The 19,946-nt window shown below is 38.8% G+C and overlaps 2 protein-coding genes across 3 annotated transcripts; one reads left to right on the top strand and one right to left on the bottom strand.

Moving 5' to 3' along the window:
- Window positions 1–547: 547 nt before the first annotated feature.
- Window positions 548–19,026, bottom strand: LOC131321026 (nuclear pore complex protein NUP1-like). Of its 2 annotated transcripts, none has more exons than XM_058352022.1 (9): window positions 18,774–19,026; window positions 15,170–15,216; window positions 14,894–15,009; window positions 6,235–6,454; window positions 5,772–6,047; window positions 5,586–5,684; window positions 4,777–5,499; window positions 3,768–4,252; window positions 548–2,354 (listed from the first exon to the last, which is right to left on the bottom strand). In XM_058352022.1, the coding sequence occupies exons 1-9, from the start codon at window positions 18,994–18,996 to the stop codon at window positions 935–937; spliced, it is 3,609 nt and encodes a 1,202-aa protein (XP_058208005.1). In that variant the 5' UTR covers window positions 18,997–19,026; the 3' UTR covers window positions 548–934. The 2 variants fall into 2 exon arrangements, with proteins under 2 accessions (XP_058208005.1, XP_058208006.1); XM_058352023.1 differs by having other exon boundaries at window positions 18,804–19,026.
- Window positions 8,029–10,186, top strand: LOC131321028 (nuclear pore complex protein NUP1-like). Its single transcript, XM_058352029.1, has 3 exons — window positions 8,029–8,830; window positions 8,914–9,012; window positions 9,101–10,186. Exons 1-3 carry the CDS (start codon window positions 8,546–8,548, stop codon window positions 9,287–9,289), a joined length of 573 nt encoding a protein of 190 aa, XP_058208012.1. The 5' UTR covers window positions 8,029–8,545; the 3' UTR covers window positions 9,290–10,186.
- Window positions 19,027–19,946: the final 920 nt, after the last annotated feature.

The following is a 19,946-nucleotide window of genomic DNA, read 5'->3' as shown; positions in this document are numbered from 1 at the left end:
TAGACCATCATTAATTCTAACTGAACAATGGGTGATACGCTGTTGTTGCTGAAACGGATGAGACTTTTAATACTCTCTTCACATTTCTCAAACGTCTGAAACATGTTGCACAGGATGTTGCGGATCACACCCACAGACATCAAGATAACAAGTTTATCCCTCGCTCTGGGTACATCGAAAATAACAAGTTTCCACTATCACCAGGAAAAATGGAGTTTACAAAGGAAGTCTGTGTGTGTGTGTGTGTTAAACTCACCTCTATTTTACTCCTGCCACATCACTCTATAACAAAGATACATTCATTTAGAGAGGAAATAAAGAAGAAAATACAAGGGCCTTAATGGCACGCTGGCGACAGCAGAGGCAGCTGCAACGAACGGCGGACTTGGCGCCCAAATCTTGATCTTGTCGGCAGCAGGTCTTGGGTTCCATGTGCAGCCTTTCTCATTACCCTTTTGCATCGGGAGGAAGTCAACACGGGAAAGGTGGAAAGATGCCTAACACGACAACTCGTTCCCCTTGGAAGAAACAATAAAGGCAGAAATACTTACCTCAGGAACTTTCCTTATATTTCACATGTAACAGAGTACACAAAGAAGGTAGTTAGATAGAGAATTTCCAGACCAGAAACCCTACGAACTACAGCTCCTAAAGTACAGTACAAGTGCTCATACGTTCACTAAAGACAACCAAAATTGGGACACATTATGCCTTCCATAGCAAGAACAAAACCTCGGCCACTACAGCAAATATTGTTAAGCGTGCAACAGAATTACCAGAATCCAACGGACTCGAGGCAATTGATCTACATTTCCAACACAGAGAAACTCAGAAACACCGGCAATAACAGCAAACTCATGGCACATATCTCCCACAAAATGGGAGCTGTATCTCTTTTCTTTACCCCAGTAACTAGGATTGTGAATGAAACCAATCACCTTTCATGGTGTTTTATGGCCTTCTTCGGTTTTTGTGTTTGACGTTTAACTATTTTCCGACCAGACTTGTCACCGCCACCGCCAGAACCCAATGAGAAGCTATTTTTAGCACCAAACTCCAGACTACCAGATGACTGAAAAGGAGGTAGCATTTGTGGAGTGCTCTGATTCTGTTGATTACCAAATTGAAACGATGGAATTCCCCCTGACGAAACTGTTGAGCTAAACATAAAGCCAGATGATGGAGCTGAGATGGATGGTTGACCAAACACCGGAACTGCCGGCGCTGATCCCTGTACAGGGTCCTCGGACATGCTATCTTCCATGCTCATCTGATCCCCATTACCTGAGAGAGCTGTGAACGTTGGAATTCCACTACTAAATACCATCGGGGCATTACTGGTAGAAGCAGCAGAAACGAAGGATGCTACAAAGGGGAAAACGGCTGATGGAGAAACAGATGTGGTGGTGGTCGGCTGCCAGTTCGTACCAAATAAGCTTGAAGTGGCAGCACCACTGGGGCTAATGGTGTTGATCGGTGAAGAGGAAGCCGAAGAACTCAGACCGAAGCTAAAGGTTGAATCGAACAACTTGGGAGAAGTTGAAGAACTAAATAGTGGACTGCTTGAGCTTGAGGAACCAAATATAGAATTGCTACAAGTGAAAGATGACCCAAACTGAAAAGGCATGCTCTGTGTAACCGTTGCAACCCCAGTTTCAGCAGGAGACGTCTGAGTGATGGCTAAAGATCCACTAGTGGTGCCAAAAAGATCACCTTCAGATGAATTATACACAGCTGAAGAAGTAGCAGAAGTACTGAATCCGAAAATGTTACTTCCTGTGCTTGCAGTTCCAAACGATGTGCCACCAAGAGGTGCGTTACTTAGGTTGTCATTGCCAAGTGTTGATTCCTTATCAGTTTTGGCCTTCAAATCTGTAGTTTCTAAGCTGGAAGTGGTTGACATCGTTGAAACTGGATTTGATAGAGCTCCAGCGGTGGGCCCAAAATTGAAAATAGGGGCTACCAGAAATGAAGATGCTGCAGAAGAGGTAGAGACAATTCCATTGGAAGCAGAGGTAGTAGTGGTGTCATTGGTAGAAACGGTAACACTAGTGGAAGGGGCAGTGTTGGTAAAACTATTTCCAATTTTTTGATTGGTGAAATCAACGGAAACTGGAAATGGAGCAGGGGAGGAAAATATAGAAGGACTTGAAGCAAGTGAACCATTATTTAGACCTGAAATGTAGGCGGGGGCAGCGAAGGACAAAATGCTGCTTGCGGATACAGCAGCAGAACTAGAAATTTCAGATTGTACTGTCATTTCTACGGATTTTTGTATGCCATCATAATCACCTTCGTCTGACTCTGGAACTTTTGGTGCGACGATAGCTGTACCAGAGGCACTATTTGCTAAGCTGCATGTACACAAATGGAAATATTTCAGGAACCATTCTCATTCAGTTCAAATGGAATGGAAACTATAAGGAATCAAAACTTCAAAGTTGGATGGATAAAATTATCTTGGTCCATGTTTCTTGGTTTGTTAGTCTAATGGATTAACTTACCAAAGAAATCTATCTTAGTTGGTTAGTTTGCTTAATGAAAGACAAGAAAGAATTGCAGTTGACAACACTGACACCTAATTCAACAGTTTCCAAACCATGCTGTGTTTCGCATATCCCCATGGCTATCCAATAGACGATGTACACCAAGTTCTTGCGTCCGGAAGAATCTGTGTTCTTCTGGCCACGAAGTTACTCAAAAAAATTTGGGGGAAAATCATACGAAATTAATCTCAGTTTGAAGGAGCAATGTTCAATTTAAAACTTTAACAACCACATTGGATTCATCAAATAATGTTACAAGAAAAAGGTCGGTAAAAGCAACGGGAGTGCATCACTTTAGAGCTGATAATCTCAAGTATTTTCAAAATCAAGTCTAAAAATAGAATGCATATTTTCTTCCATATCAAATTCAGACTATGGGTTCATTCAAACAGGAATCCCACCCATGACGTTCCTCACATCTAAACAGAATGCAACACCCATTGAACTTGACACGTGAGTACTCAAATTTAAGATTTCCTCTTCTGCTTATTCAAGAAACTGGAGATACAGACCTATTTTTCATCAATATGATCAGGGATAATGCCCTGGAGTTAAAGTAAATGAAACCATATAAATTGATATACTTAAATGTAACCAGATAAACCAACAGATCGGAAGGAGATTAACCAAGTCTGTTAAATAATATTAAAAAAAAGTAGTTCGTTTTCATTAACCCTTTTATATAGCTCAACAATGTCTACTACGTGTTTCCTATGGTTTGAAGCAACACAACATGTTTCTTGTCTCGGCAAGTGTCCACCATCATATACCACATCCTCAAATAGCACACTGGCACCTCAAAAAGCTATGTCCAAGATGTGCATCGTAATATTCTGCGCATGTGGTACTTTGCAACTGCAGCAAAGATACGACACTATCTACAAGAGATGTTAGTCATGTAGTAAAAGTACATACGAACACATACACAACATCCTACTGTGCCATGCCCACGCAGGACCATTGCTGCTTTCCACCCCCACCTCCCTGCAGTGACTAAATGAGATGCACACCTTAAGATGTCCACAAATCAAAGGTTCTATGAAGTTATAGTTCAGGTATTTCACATTGACAGACCTCTAAGACTGCACTTAATCTTAAAATTAACGGCGTACGAGTTGAACATGGGAGTCAAGGAGGGGTATTACAATTAGAAAGGGGAAAAAAACTGTTAAACGCAGATAAGAGTCAGCACTGACGAACTATGAACAAGATGATACTAACCTGTTTGAACATTCTGGCTTTGATTCCAGTGGGGCATTAGACTTTTGGCATAGAGATTCACTGACAGCAGATGATGAAAATGAGATCGATGGAACCTTATCGACAATTTTGGAGTCAGCACTAATAAAAACCGGAGTTGAATTTGATTCCTTGAGTGGAATAATCGAGTCAAATGCTGAGGTTGATTGAAGAGCAGCCACAATGGGCTGAAAAGTTGTGCTGGAAGCAGGCACAGTAAGGAACGTAAAGGTGTTTTTCTCACCAGCCACAGACGCATCAAAAGTTCCTAAATCGGCTGAATTTGTTATAAGAGGACCATCAGGTGGCTTGATTTCAGACAATCTTGAAGTTTTGCTCACCATCACTGCTTCAGTATAAGCAACCTTGCTCTCCACCATAAATTTCTCTTGTTTTTCTACCTCCGGAGACAACTGTGTTGATGTAGCTTCAATAGGATGAATCTCATCATCCAGGTCCAGAAAATCCTTCATGAGAAAACAATGAGAATTAATTTGTTGCATATTATAGAAGTGATACAAATACACGTTTATTTCACGCGCACATTATATATGAAAGGAATGACATGGACAAGGAGGCAAATTATTCAACTATAACTCTGATAAGCACCATCATTACTTGGAGACTTGGAGTCATTGTTACCATATACTGAAATTTTTCTCAGACGCCAAAAACTATCAAACATTAAACACCAGTTATAGTCAAAGGGTTGTGAGTAGTAGAAACGCCAACCAAAGTTCTAATAACAGATCAATAATCAATGGTGGGACCAATTCAAATTAAATGAAACATCAGAAAAAGCAGAGAGAAGTTAGTGCATTGACCGACTACAACTTCCAGAGAAGCCTAGCAGTTTAAGGTTGTCACTATGATCAACCGTAGACCCGAAGCTCTTGTGTTGAACTCCTGCTAGTGGTGGCTTTGCTTCCTCATCACCCAAAAAAAAAAAAGCTTCCAGACTGCGCAGACCAAAAAAAGAAACACCACCAACCTCATCCGCACTCATATGAAAAGCCCATTTCTTTTGAGGAGGTTGAGTAGCAGTTGCTGTGACTACTGAACCTGCAGTATGAACACCAGCAACAGAATCATTAACTGAAACCATAGTTCCACAGATCCCGACAGGAGCCACTGTCTCGTGACAACCAATAAACTTTTCTGGGCCATTTTCTTCAATTTTGTCTTGCTTATGAGAGGTCATTTCATCAGCATCTAGTTGAGAGGTGTTGCACAATTCCTCCAACTTATGACTTTCTAGGGCATTCTGCAGAATCTTTGATGAATCAACATATTCTAGGCTTCTAAGAGCCTGTCCTCGCAGCATACTTGGTGTCAACTTACTGGGTGATTTGTCTCCTTCTAATGGCTTCTCCCTTGGAACCAACTTTTCAAGCTGCTCTAATATTCTTGTAGCCATCTCACTGGACTTAAAAGGAATGGTGGTATAACTTGTACTGGGGGTGCTGTTATCCTCATTCTCTGTATGCAAGTTTCTATACTGAGGTTCTTCTACAGGAAATGGTTTTCGGTTAAAAGATATAAGGGGTTGAGCACCATTAGACCCAAGTCCAGCTCCATGACTAGAAAGAGTACTTCTATATACCGGCAAGCTCAAATTTTGTGGAGTCGAAAGACTAGTTTTCTGCCGGAGTCTACGTATGGGAGTAGTAGAACCAATATCATCTTCTAATGCAGATATCCTGCGTTTTAGGGCCTGAAAGCGATAACAAAAATATGAGAAATATATTAAACACAATTCCGGGGGGAAAATGGCAATTTGATAATCTTCTGGACATGTACCAATTGCTTAGACCCAAGTTGTGCATCATGCTCCCTCGGATATACAGATGATGGTGATGCAGATGGTCCACCATAACCGTCGAAGACAGACCTGAAACCCTGAGAATTGAGCGTGATATAGTCAAGTTTTAAACCTAGGAAACAAAAGAATTTCTTAAGCAGTAACATGTTGGACAGAAAATAAACCTTTTGGTCAGCAGTTGGATTCACATTCAAGTATGGCGTACGAGCCATGTCATATATGGCCGATCTGCCTCGGGATCTTGGGTTCATAAAACCATTTTCAGGAATTCCAACACGAACATGCGTCTTTGGAGGATATGATACGTTATCCAACAGATTTGCATCTTCTTTCAATGCTTGGCTGCGCAAGCCTAACATTGACGGTGATACTTTTGAAGGCCTGCTACCCATGTATGCTTTTGCAAGCTCAGCAGGTGAAGCAACATCTTTTTCATGGACCTGAACATAACTTTATCTTATAAAGGTGAAGTCGAACATAACTTTATCTTATAAAAGTGAAGTCGAGTGTAATAGTGCAACCAAATAACTTTAGTAATCGAAACAACTGTTGTAACAGGAGCAAAAAAGGAAACATTCAAATAATTGTTAAAAGCAATAAAAAAAGGATTAAAACACGTTAGCTTACATGTGAACTGATCAAGGGAGTTAAAAAGTGCCCACGAAACCGATTCTCCAAGGGCATCTCCATCACATGGTGCTGCATTGGGCTACTTGAAACATTCTGTTGTACCCCATATGCAGACATTGATTGTGGAACATTTACTTCACCCATTTTGTGGTCATCCCCAGTAGGTACATCGATAGGTTTTGAATGTAGTAGTTCCGTCAAACGGTCAACCTCAGATCTGAGTAGCATAATTTAACCAGTAATAAAGCATGAGTCCACATATACTAAAGACATTTAGATTCCTGTCAGAGAAAGCAACGTAACAACTAAACCATTCTATCAAAGCCGTTAAAATGTAGATTAATGTTGAACAGTTAATTCAATGTCGGGATATTAATTGACCTAACAAAATAGAAATGTCTCCAAAAGGAGTAACACAAATATTCCAAGAAGAAAGTTGATGGGAAGAAACAGGTCCAAACTAAAATTGGAAACCTAAACGAAAAATATTACCAACCTTTACTCCTACCCCACCCTCCCTCATCGAGGAGATAGGGAAAGATAAATTAAGCATAAAGGAATACCGAATACGAACCACATGGCTAGATAAACACATACAATATCAACTCTATAAGAATTCTCAGAGGCAAAAGGAATACATAGAAGTAATGATGCATTTCACATAAGCAAGACAACATGCATCAATTCTCACAAACCACTGGCAGCTCTACATTGAGCAATCAATGGTCACATGAACGCCCAAAATTTTTTTTTGCTTAAAATACATTTAAAAATTATGGGCTAGCCTTTCTTTGAACACCCAACTCAAACATCAATGAACACTCAATTCTAATCGTCTTGAACATCTAACCCAAAAACAATTGAACACCCAACTCAACCAATTCAACACTCAATAACAACCTAATTACAGCCCATCAATCCAGGTAATTCATATTTGAACACCTAACACATTACCTCAAATAAAGCTCACAATCCTAATGGAAAATTATTGAAAAAAAAGAAATAGAAAAAGAAGTATCTATTGATTTAAGTATTATACTCTACTCTCTCTCCATCTCTATTGTCGATGGCCTAAATGTATTAATTTTGCCTTCTTGACAATAACTATTTTATTATTTTTTTGTCTAGTTAGCTTTTAGAATTGCAAACAAAGCTTTGAAAACTTCAACTACTTGCAAAACCCTGTTAACTTTAATCCTTTGAATTTAAGACTACGATAGAAAATTTCATCATGTCATCCTAATGAACAACATAGCTTTGAAAAGGTCAGCCCAAACATACTCGTTACATGTTGAATTGGTTGAGTTGGGTGTTCAATTGTTTTTGGGTTAGATGTTCCAAACGATTAGAATTGAGCGTTCATTGATATTTGAGTTGAGTGTTCAAAGAAAGGCTAGCCCATAATTTTTACATGTATTCTAAGGAAAAAAAATTGGGTGTTCATGTGACCATTGATTGCTCAATGTAGGGCCGCCAGTGGTTGCTTGTGAGAAGTGATGCATGTTGCCTTGCTTATGTGAAATACATCATCACTTCTATGTATTCCTTTTGCCTCTGAGAATTAAGAATTCTTATAGAGTTGACATTGTATGTTTTTATCTAGCCATGTGGTTCGTATTCAATATTCTTTTATGCTTAATTTATCTTTCTCTATCCCACCGGTGGAGTAGAAGTAAAGGTTGGTAATATTTTTCTTTTAGGTTCCCAATTTTAGTTTGGATTCATCTTGGAATATATGTATTACTCTTTTTGTAGACATTTATTTTTTGTTAGATCAATTAATACCCCGACATTGAACTAACTGTTCAACATTCATCTACATTTTAACGGCTTTGATAGAATGGTTCAGATGTTACGTTGCTTTCTCTGACAGGAATCTAAATGTCTTTAGTATATGTGGACTCATGCTTTATTACTGGTTAAATTATACTGCCCAGATCTGAGGTTGACCGTTTGACAGAACTACTACATTCAAAACCTATCGATATACCTACAGGGGATGACCACAACATGGGTGAAGTAAATGTTCCACAACCAATGTCTGCATATGGGATGCAACAGAATGTTTCGAGTAGCCCAATGTTGACCATGTGATAGAGATGCCCTTGGAGAATCGGTTTCGTGGGCACGTTTTAACTCCCTTGATCAGTTCACATGTAAGCTAACATGTTATAATCCTTTTTTTTTTTTATTGCTTTTAACAATTATTTGAATGTTTCCTTTATGTTCCTGTTACAAAAGTTGTTTCGATTACTAAAGTTATATGGTTGCACTATTGCACTCGACTTCACTTTTATAAGATAAAGTTATGTTCAGGTCGGTGAAAAAGACATTGCTTCACCTGCTGAGCTCGCAAAAGCAATACATGGGTAACAGGCCTTCAAAAGTATCACCGTCAATGTTACGCTTGTGCAGCCAAGCATTGAGAGAAGATGCAAATCTGTTGGATAACGTATCATATCCTCCAAAGACGCCTATTCGTGTTGGAATTCCTGAAAATGGTTTTATGAACCCAAGATCCCGAGACAGATCGGCCATATATGACATGGCTCGTACGCCATACTTGAATGTGAATCCAACTGCTGACCAAAAGGTTTATTTTCTGGCATGTTACTACTTAAGAAATTCTTTTGCTTCCTAGATTTAAAACTTGACGATATCTTGCTTAATTCTCAGGGTTTCAGGTCTATGTTTGATGGTTATGGTGGACCATCTGCATCGCCATCATCTGTATATCCGAGGGAGCATGATGCACAACGTGGGTCTAAGCAATTGGTACATGTCCAGGAGATTATCAAATTGCCATTTTTTCCCTAGAATTGTGTTTAATATATTTCTCATATATTTTTGTTATCGCTTTCAGGCCCTAAAACGCAGAATTTCTGCGTTAGAATATGATATTGGTTCTACTACTCCCATACGCAGACCTCGACAGAAAACTAGTCTTTCGACTCCACAAAATTTGAGCTTGCCGGTATATAGAAATCCTCTTTCTAGTCGTGGAACTGGACTTGGGTCTAATGGTGCTCAACCCCTTATATCTTTTAACTGAAAACCATTTCCTATAGAAGAACTTCAGTATAGAACCTTGCATACAGAGAATGAGGATAACAGCACCCCCAGCGCAAGTTATACCCCCGTTCCTTCTAAGTCTAGTGAGATGGCTACAAGAATGCCACCCGTATACGAAAAAAGGCCACAAACAAAAAGGCCCTCTACACTCCCATGAGAAATTCTAAATATCCACGTTATCAAAAAACTGTAGGAACCAAAGCAAAAAATTTATCAACATGCAAAGGGAAATGGATGCATGCACAAACACATGTTAAAGAACAAAATGAAAAAACAAAACTAACTTGATTTTCAACACAGCATGCACGACAAGGACAAGGAATTCAGCAGCTCAAAAAAATGGGGCCACAGACATGGTGGGTGCACGACAAATAAATATGAAGTTTATAACCATTTACTTTTTATCAATGTGAACATTATATCCACAAGCACCCACACAAAGACTATAATTTGCGACTCTTACATCTTTCTTTTGAAGTGATATGATCTAAATGATGGTTTTATCGTGTTGAAATACTTTTATTTACAATTCTTAATTTTATTTCCCAGAAAATACCATTAATTCCCGAAATAAAATATCTAAACTAACATATTGACCCCTTCTTTGTCCTAATGTATCTGCTAAAAAAATGATAAAATTAATTGGACACACCAACTGGCGTGTCTCAAGAGTGTCGGGTGTCCTGTCGTGTTCAATGTATGGTGCCCACTGATGCCAGCAGTGGCGGACCCAGCAGTTTAGCCTAATTGGGGCACTATATTAATCATAATTACAAAATTCAGTTTCATAGTTTCCCACAGCAAAATAACACTAAACTAAGACATGCATTACGAATCCTAAATATTTATAGTGCAAAATTTGTACATAGGAATCTAAAAATAAAACTCCCCCTGGTTTGTGCTTGGAGCCTTATCTTTATCTCCCAGCCGGTCCCAAGCCCGGATAAATGAGGAGGGTTGTGCGTTAGGTAGCTAACAGCCAGCACGTAAAAAGCCTGTCATATCTTTATGACATGAATCCAAATATGATAACGAGACATGCAAGGGCATTCCCTTTAAGCGACGTGTTGTGCCTGCCTTCAGGTGCTTCGAAAAATGAGCAAGGGGCACCACACCGGCACCTGAGTGTGGTGATAAGTGAGCAAGCGTTCTCGCGCGTACCTGGACGAGCACGGGTAAAGAAGCTAGCCCAGGATTATAGGATTCGTTTAGCAACTTGGAATATAGGGACATTAACGGGTAAGACTAGGGAGCTAGTTGACACCACGCTTAGGAAAAAGATTAGTATAGCTTGTCTTCAGGAGACTAAGTGGGTAGGGGAGAAAGCTAAGGAGATAGAGAACACAGGTTATAAGCTTTACTATACGGGTAAGGATAGACATAGAAATGGGGTAAGTATCGTAGTAGATAAACACCTGAAAGATTCGGTAGTTACAGTCACGAGGAAAGGAGATCAGATTATTTTAGTTAAGCTTGTGATCGGAGGGAGCATAGTTAATATTATTAGTGCTTACGCACCCTAAGTAGGCTTGGATGATCTTACTAAAGAGCAATTCTGGGAGCAGATGGATGATGTGGTTCAAGAGATACCTTTTGGGGAGAAGCTATTTATAGGAGGCGATTTCAATAGTTATGTGGGGGTGCATAAGCAAGGGTATGAGAAGGTGCATGGTGGCTTTGGTTTTGGTGACCTTAATGAAGGTGGTCGAAGGATTTTAGAATTTGCAGTAGCTTTTGACCTTATAGCGGGGAATACTCTCTATAGGAAGCGAGAAGAGCATTTAATTACCTTTAAGAGCAGAGCCAATAGAAGCCAAATTGACTACTTTCTTGCTAGAGGTGCAGACCGCTTGACATGTAAGGATTGTAAGGTTATTCCCGGAGAGTGTCTAGTGACACAACATAGACTTTTGGTGTTAGATATTTGTCTCAAGGGGAATATTAAAAGGAGAAAGAAAACTAGATGCCCACGGACTAAATGGTGGGGCCTAAGAGGGGAGAAACTAGAGGTATTCAATGAAAGAGTGTCTCAAGAAGTACGGTGGGGAGTGGAAGGAGGTAGTGACAATATGTGGAATACCATAGTTGACGGTATTAGAAGAATATCGAAAGAAGTTATTGGGGACCCGAAGGGAAAAGATCCAATTTTTAAGGAGATATGGTGGTGGAATGATGAGGTTCAAACCATGGTAAAAGTCAAGAATGAGTGCTTTAAAAAGTGGCAAAAGGACCGGAATGAGGAAAATTGTCAGGGTTATAAGCAAGCTAGCAAGGAAGCTAAGAAAGCCGTTAGGGATGCTAAGTTGAAAGCATGCGAGAATTTCTAAGCTAGACTCGATAGTAAAGATGGAGAAAATATTATTTTTAAACTTGCCAAGTTGCGAGAAAGGAGAGCTAAAGACGTTTTTCAAGTTAAGTGTATAAAAGATATTGATTCGGTGGTGTTGGTAAAAGACAAGGCGATCAAAGATAGATGGAAGTCGTATTTCGAGAAGTTATTAAATGAGAAACATGAAGGAGGCTTTGGTGGGGATGAAGAGTATGTACCTGACGAGAACATAGAATATGAATTTTATCGGAGAAAAGTTCGAAGTTGTTAAAGCTTTGAAAATAATGAAACCGGGTAAGGCCTTAGGACCAGATGGTATCCCTATTGAAGTGTGGAAAAGTCTAGGTGACCTGGGGGTGACTTGGTTGACGAAGTTTGTTAGGATTTGTCCCACATTGATTAATTATCTCCTCCAATACTAGTATATGAGCCTGGGCGGCCTCTCCACTCTTTGCCAATTGGTTTGGAGTTGGATGCTTTAACATGGTATCAAAGCTAGAGTTTCGGAGGCTTTTCCCCTTTGTCTGTGCCATAGTTGCACTTTCTTTCATTGTGATCCGTGTGTTTCGGATCCTTTGTTTACCTCTCCACGTGCGAGTCAGGGGTTGCACGTGCGGGGGAGTGTTGGGATTTGTCCCACATTGATTAATTATCTCCTCCAATACTAGTATATGAGCCTGGGCGGCCTCTCCACTTGCCAATTGGTTTGGAGTTGGATGCTTTAACAAAGTTGTTTAACAAGATTATTATAACTAGGAAGATGCCCGACGAATGGAGAATGAGCACTTTAGTACCTATCTATAAGAATAAAGGAGATATTCAAAACTGTAACAACTATAGAGATATTAAATTGATGAGTCATACGATGAAGTTGTGGGAAAGAGTTATTGAGCATCGCTTGAGGATGGTAACTGCGGTGTCAGAGAAACAGTTTGGGTTCATGCCTGGAAGATCAACCATGGAAGCTATCTACCTATTAAGGAGAATGGTAGAAAAACACGGAGCAAAGAAGAAAGATCTCCATATGGTTTTCATAGACTTAGAAAAGGCTTATGATAGGGTGCCTAGAGACATCATATGGTGGGTTCTGCCGTTCTGGAGAGAAAGGGAGTGACCAAAGGGTATATCGAGGTGATTAAAGACATGTATGAAGGTGCCGTCACTATCATTCGATCACCAGTAGGGGAAACAAGTGAATTTCCAATCCCTGTAGGATTGCATCAAGGGTCAGCCTTGAGCCCGTACCTCTTTGCCTTAGTTATGGATGAATTGACTAGACAATTTCAGAAGGATATCCCATGGTGTATGATGTTTGCAGATGAAATTGCCTTCGTAGATGAAACCGCTAGAAGTGTTAATACGAAACTAAAAATTTGGAGGGAAGCATTAGAGTCAAAGGGTTTTCGGATAAGTAAGAGTAAAACTGAGTATATGGTGTGCAAGTTTAGTGGTACCAGCAGTGCGCATGAAGAAAGAGTGATGATCCAAGACCAGGAGATACCTAAGAGTGATCATTTTAGGTACCTAGGCTCAATTATTAGTAGAGATGGAGAGATTACCAATGATGTGACCCATAGGATCCAAGTGGGGTGGCTCAAGTGGAGGAGCGCTACTGGTGTACTGTGTGACAATAAGGTACCCATAAAATTGAAGGGAAAATTCTATAAAACTGCCATTAGACTAGTGATGCTTTACGGGACAGAATATTTACCTATTAAGAAACAACAGGTGAACAAGATGAGTGTAGCGAAAATGAGAATGTTGAGGTGGATGTGTGGTAAGACTATACGAGAAAGGATTTGAAATGAAACGGTTCGTGAAATGGTAGGTGTAGCACCCATAGAAGAGAAGTTGAGGGAAAATAGGCTAAGGTGGTTTGGGCATATCTACCGTAGACCAGGAGATGCAGTAGTTAAGAGAGCGGATAGGCTAACTTTGGGTAGCAATGCTATGGGGAGGGGTAGACCTAAATTGACATTAGATGCTGTGGTGCGCAACGATATGAGTATAGTAGGTTTGTGTGAACAAGTGGCCCTTGACAGAGCTCAATAGAGGAAAAGGATTCATGTAACCGACCCCAAATGATTGGGACATAAGGCTCAGTTTGGTTTGGTTTGGTTTAGGAATCTAAAAATAAGCCAAAAAATAACCTCGACTAGTTTTTCAGAATGATCGAGATGATTTTATTCGTGACTTTCGATTAATATATTTCTCCACGTCACTTAAAAAAAGAGCATAAAAAATAAAATGCTTAAAATAGATGATAAGTCTATACAGCAAATAATTTAAATCAATCTAGGGGCCGATTCCACCCACACAAAATTTTGACGCAATTTTTGACACTCCATCTCAGCCACACAAATCAAGGGTTGAGATTAAACCACTTAAATGGGCTTACACACTCAACCTCCTTCCTGTTCAAAGCCGCAAATGAAAATCAATCTATTTCTCCATCACAGCTCATAGCCTCAAATGTATATGAATCTAAACCTGATAATCTTTCAAATAGGTTCGGTATAATACTCCAATCATAAGTTGAAAATGGAAAAGATATGTTTTTTCGGATCCTAATTTTCCACCCACCCTTCACTCTTGTATGGGTGCTCCCCCCTTTCTCTCTTCGAAATCCCAATATCCATGACCATGCCAAAATCCTTACCCTTCCTATTCTTCTCTAATTCTTTTTTTGTTGCAAAAACTATCCAACGAAACCTCTGTTTAGCAAAATAACTGGTAGAAGGGAAATGAATTAAAATAAGTACTAATAACGTAATTTGCAATCTGATTGCATGATTTGCCATTCAAATTCAAGAGGGTTAAACTTAATCTGAAAAATTTGTTGCCGCTAGTCCAATTTTAACTAAGTCCGAACACGATCTTTGCCGATGTTCGAAATGGGTATTTACAATTTTGTGAAGTATTTTTGGGGAGGGGAGAGAGAATAAGGGAAAGAGGGAGAGAGGGCTGCCGGAGACGGGTTGCCGGGAGATGAGGCCGCCAGAGTGGGAAGTCGACTTGCCGTGGGTTGTGAGGGTAAGGAGAGAAAGAGAGGAGACGTGATATTGGGCGTGGAGAGAGAGAGCCTTTATGTGATCTAATCTCAACCGTTGGTTTCAAGGGCTGAGATGGAGTGTCAAAAATTTGTGTCAAATTTTGTGTGGGTGGAACTGGCCCCATCAATTCAAATATCAAAATTATAAATAAATAAAAAAAGAAGAAGAAGTAAGAAATAACAAATATCCAGGCAAAACATACCTACTAAATGTCTTTTGCTGTAATATTTGCTCAAGTTTGGAAATGCTACTATCGTTACAGCTATTGGTTGGATTGCCACCATTATCAATTGCTGGTGCTTCCACTCTAGCAGAATTCTATGCAGAAAAATATATAAAGATATCAGCAAAGCAGGACACGGGCATATGAGTAAAATGGTCCACCATACTAACAACAATAACTCAAATAAAATTTTATAATTATCCTAACATGAATGATAGCTTAAACTAGCACCAAAAAGAAAACATATTGACTTACGATGGGAACTGCATCCTGAAGCCGATCCCTTGACTCTATGTTTGCTTCTGGTCATGTCATAAAGTATATGAGATAAAATGAAAAAAAGGGACACAATACTAATCATTTCACAGAAGAAGTCGAGTATTGCAAAGTAAAATCTAGGGAGTTTGGAACTGAAATGGAGCAAAAAAGAAAAAGTTGCAACTGAGAACCTACAGAAGTTGTATACCACCTACTACGTACTACCTAGAAACTCAAACCAACCACAAACTGTTAGAATGATGGCGACCAGAATAGAGTCCAATATCAATCCCAATGCATGACCAAATCGTAGTCAGCCTTGAAAAACAAAAGAGGAACAAGATCCTTTCAATCTCAAAAGAAAATGGAATCGGTGAGAAAGATGCATCTCAAATAATGTTTATCCCATAACCAAACAACATACTTTCCAAAACCTATTGCAATATAAAACACCAAGATTCCCATTTCATATTTGTTGGTGACATCAATGACTACAACAAGCAGAAGGTGGGTAAACCTGTTGTTCTTTCACAAAAGTGTGACTAGCATATAAAAACATAGTTGATGAATTGCTTCCGGATTTGCACCTATGTAATCTCAAAGTTGAACTGTAAAATGGAGGATGACATTAGGGAAATAAATAGGCAAGTCCAATATCCATTTGAAAATTTGCAATACCTTCCAAATTAGAAAATTAAAGCAATTTTACGGTTTCATTTGGTTTACTTCCCCTAAACTGCCTTCCCACCATTACAGCACGTACAAGAGCAAAACATACTCAAAAAACTCTTTTTATTTGCACCGTATACTCTTTAACTATATATATATATATGTATATATATATATATATATATATGAGTCCCCTTCTTATAAGGACTACCTTATTTTAATAAAATGCGGACCTCTATTTTCCGATCAAATTTTGATGATCCAAGCCGCTCAATATGTTCAGAACGTGATTTTGAGGGTACTCGCGAGAAATCAGCAAAAAAAAAACCGGGAAGGGCTTCATCCAAGCAGTTTTTGTTTGTTTTTTATCTAACGGTTCAAATAAAAACTGCTAAAATCAAGCCCTTCCCGGTCATTTTTTTTGCCAATTTCTCGCGGGTACCCTTAAAATCACGTTCTAATCACATTGAGCGGCTCGGATCATAGATATCAGATCGGGAAAAAGGCGAGAAATGGGAGGTCCGCATATAAGGTCCTTATTTTAAGGTCCTTACTTGAAGATTTCTGTATATATATATATATATACATATATACGGGGCGATTCAATGGACAACTATTTAGACACCTAAAAAAACACCCCAAATCTCAATCACATAGTTCCCGATCAAATTTTTATGATCCGAACCGTTCAATGTGTGCAGAATATGATTTTAAGGGTGCCCGCTAGAAATTAGCAAAAAAAAATGACCGGGAAGTATTTGTTTTAAGCAGTTTTTAATTGAACCGTTCATTAAATTTAAGCTAAAAACTGCTCAGATCAAGCCCTTTTCGTTCTTTTTTTTTTGCTGATTTCTCGCGGGTACCCTTAAAATCACGTTCTGATCACATTGAGCGGCTCAAATCATCAAAATTTGATCGGAAACTATGAGGTGTTTTTTTAGGTGTCTAAATAGTTGTCCATTAAACCGCCCCGATACACACACACACACATATACATATGTATTTGTGTATACATATACATATGTGTACATATGTATATGTGTATGTATAAATATATATATATATGTATATATATGTATGTATGTATGTATATATATATGTATGTATATATATATATGTATGTATGTATTTATATATATATATATGTATGTATGTATATCGGGGCGGTTCCGGGGACCCTAAAAAAAAACCCCCCCAAGTTCCCGATCGAATTTTGATGATCCGAGCCGCTCAATGTAATCAGAACGTGATTTTAAGGGTGCCCACGAGAAATCAGCAAAAAAAAAAAGACCGGGAAGGGCTTCATCCAAACAGTTTTATTGAACTTTATTGAACGGTTCAATAAAAAACTGCTCAAATCAAGCCCTTTCCGGTTAGTTTTTTTGTCAGTTTCTAGTAGGCACCCTTAAAATCACGTTCTGAACACATTGAGTGGCTCGGATCATCAAAATTTGATCGAAAACTATGAGATTAAGATTTGAGGATTTTTTTAAGTGTCCCCGGAACCGCCCCGTATATGTGTATATATATATATTCTAATCCATCTATCTATATTATAAAGGGAGAGCACCATTTGGTGTGGACAGAAATTCTGAAGCTGGCTCACAGTTTCATTATACCCAAATTGCCCTTTTAACCGTCGCAAAATTACCCTTGCTAGTTGCTACACATATTTTCCCCAACTCAATTTCCTTGGTAACTACCGAGTGAGGAGTATATAAGGTTAAATATGTAAACTAACTACAAGACATTACAATCTTCCATGTTTTACAGTTTTTCCCCCAAAATTCAACTGCTTTGCTCTTTTCTTTCTCTAGGGTCTGGACTCTGGGGTTTTTCCCTGGAATTGACTTTGTGCAGCAAAGAAAAATGCTGCAACATATAAGGATTGTCTCCCCTCTTCTTGATTTTGCCTAAATCAAGTTGCACACGCATTGTGTGTGCCCAACCACTAGTATATATAATTGTACCAATATATTCTCCAAATAGTGACAAGCCAATGTTTTCGTGCATATGGTTGTAAAACCAACGAGAAAACTGTAATACTGTCATACAAAACACCAAAAAATGTGTCTTTCACACTTCATCATTGTGGTAGAAATGTAGAATCAAGAATAAGTAGTCTGTAGTCCAAAATATAAATAAATGGCTAATCCAGCTCGTATCAGCAACCACTGGGAATCATGATTCTTCAGTTCTCACGTGAGCTCTTGACACATTGAAATTTAAATGGCATTAAATCTACCCGGAAAGAAAACACAGTTAATTGGTCTTAAACCAAAATAGGAGTTAAAGCAACTCGTAACAACAATGAGAAAAAACTTAGAACTGGGATAAACATTTAATTTGAGCATTCAACTCAAAACCATTAAAAAGAAAGGTTGTATCTGTAGTTTAGACCAAATAATATGGAAAAAGGTAATTGATTGTAGCAGTTGTCTTTTTCATTCGGCAGACATACATTCCTAAAATGGTAAGAAAACTTAAAATGTGAGGGCTTCACATTGAAGTCATAAAATATTACTCCGTTCAAACTATAATTATAATCAGCCTAAATGACATCAACTCTTAGCAACTTGGTAATTGTGGCAACAACCCCAAGTTCTAAGATAAATTTTCCAACTGCTATTCATGAAGTATGGACTCGAAGCATGCCATAATTCAACCATCATAATGGATGAAGTAATGGTGGCTACTTTAAGTTTTTTGTTTGCTCCACGTAATAGGAACATATCAAAAGTAAACTTTCTACTTTGACCAGGGTTCGATTTAGGGTCAGGCCGCAAGAACGTAATCTTTTGTCAATTAACTAGTCCAGCGAGTAAGCTGACCTGGACAACCCGGACCGTCGGAAAAAAGAAAGAAAGAAAGTGCAATTTTCAGGGGAAAAACAATCAAGACAATAGGAAATGCACGCGTATGTTTATTGGACCTGGTGGGAGCGGAGGAGGTAGGCGCTTACGGGAGAAGGAGGAGAAGAAGGAGCGAGCGCCGGAGAGGATGAGTTTGGGGAGCCACCCGTTGTTGTTTCTAGGGTTTGGGAAAGGGGTCGGCGGGGGGCGGTCGTACGGCGTCGGTTGGTGCCGCCGAGACGGCGTCTTCCGGAACTTCCCGCCGACGCCGCCGCCGTAGGAGGTGCCTTCGCCCGACTTCATGGGGGGTTTTGCAGTGGAGTGTTGAGAGAGAGAGAGAGAGCGCAAAAATAAGAGTGTTTTTTTTATTATTACTATTCCCTCCCTCATGATTTAACAGTCTTTTTCATGTCATTTTTGAATTGATTATATTTTATAACTTATAAAACTAATTAAGATCTATTAAATAAAATTTATTATCAATTTAAAGATATAACTCATTTTTTATCCGGTTAGAATTAAACGAAAGACTATTAAATTCGGACAGAGAGGAATATTATTGTTGGCCAAAAGAGGCATGCGTTTTTTCTTCTTTTTAATCATCAATCAACAGAGGCAGAGCTTCTATATGTTGGTAGGGGTGAGAATTTTGGACACAATTTTATTTACATGATGTGAAACAAACATTAAGTCAAAGGCCGCAGATTGACTATTTTTTGGCACAAACCCAAATATGACACAATTCGACAATATAAAAATTTAAACGAAACTAATATGGGTTGCTTGAGAATGACGCGGATAATTGTTTGATCACCCTTGTAACTCGTTAAACTTAATGACACAATTCAAATCAATAAATCTCAAGACACGTCTGATTCGCCTTGCGATTTCTGAAAAAGCTCTTACCGATATCTCATCAAGTTGATTTTTTACAGAAACTCTTAAAACATTATTTTAAAAATAATGAGCGGTTCAGATCATATTAGTGGGACGCAAGGTGGGCCCCATAAAAATGTATGTGCAAGATATGTGTAAAAATGTATGTGCAAGTAACATAACTGAATTCAAATTGAACAAAATGTTAAACCTATTGTGTTATTAGTCTTTTAGGAGAAGTATGCAATCTATATTAAAACTAATGTCATAATTGTGATGCTTTTTTAATTATTTTAGGTAAAAAGTAAAAACCATAAACAAGTAATGTAATCGACTTTTAGACTTGTGTGCTTAAGACATTTTTTGCTATCTTAATT

The sequence above is a fragment of the Rhododendron vialii genome, chromosome 3a (genome assembly GCF_030253575.1).
Source record: "Rhododendron vialii isolate Sample 1 chromosome 3a, ASM3025357v1".
Taxonomy (NCBI): domain Eukaryota; kingdom Viridiplantae; phylum Streptophyta; class Magnoliopsida; order Ericales; family Ericaceae; genus Rhododendron; species Rhododendron vialii.
This window is presented reverse-complemented; position numbering and strand designations above follow the sequence as displayed.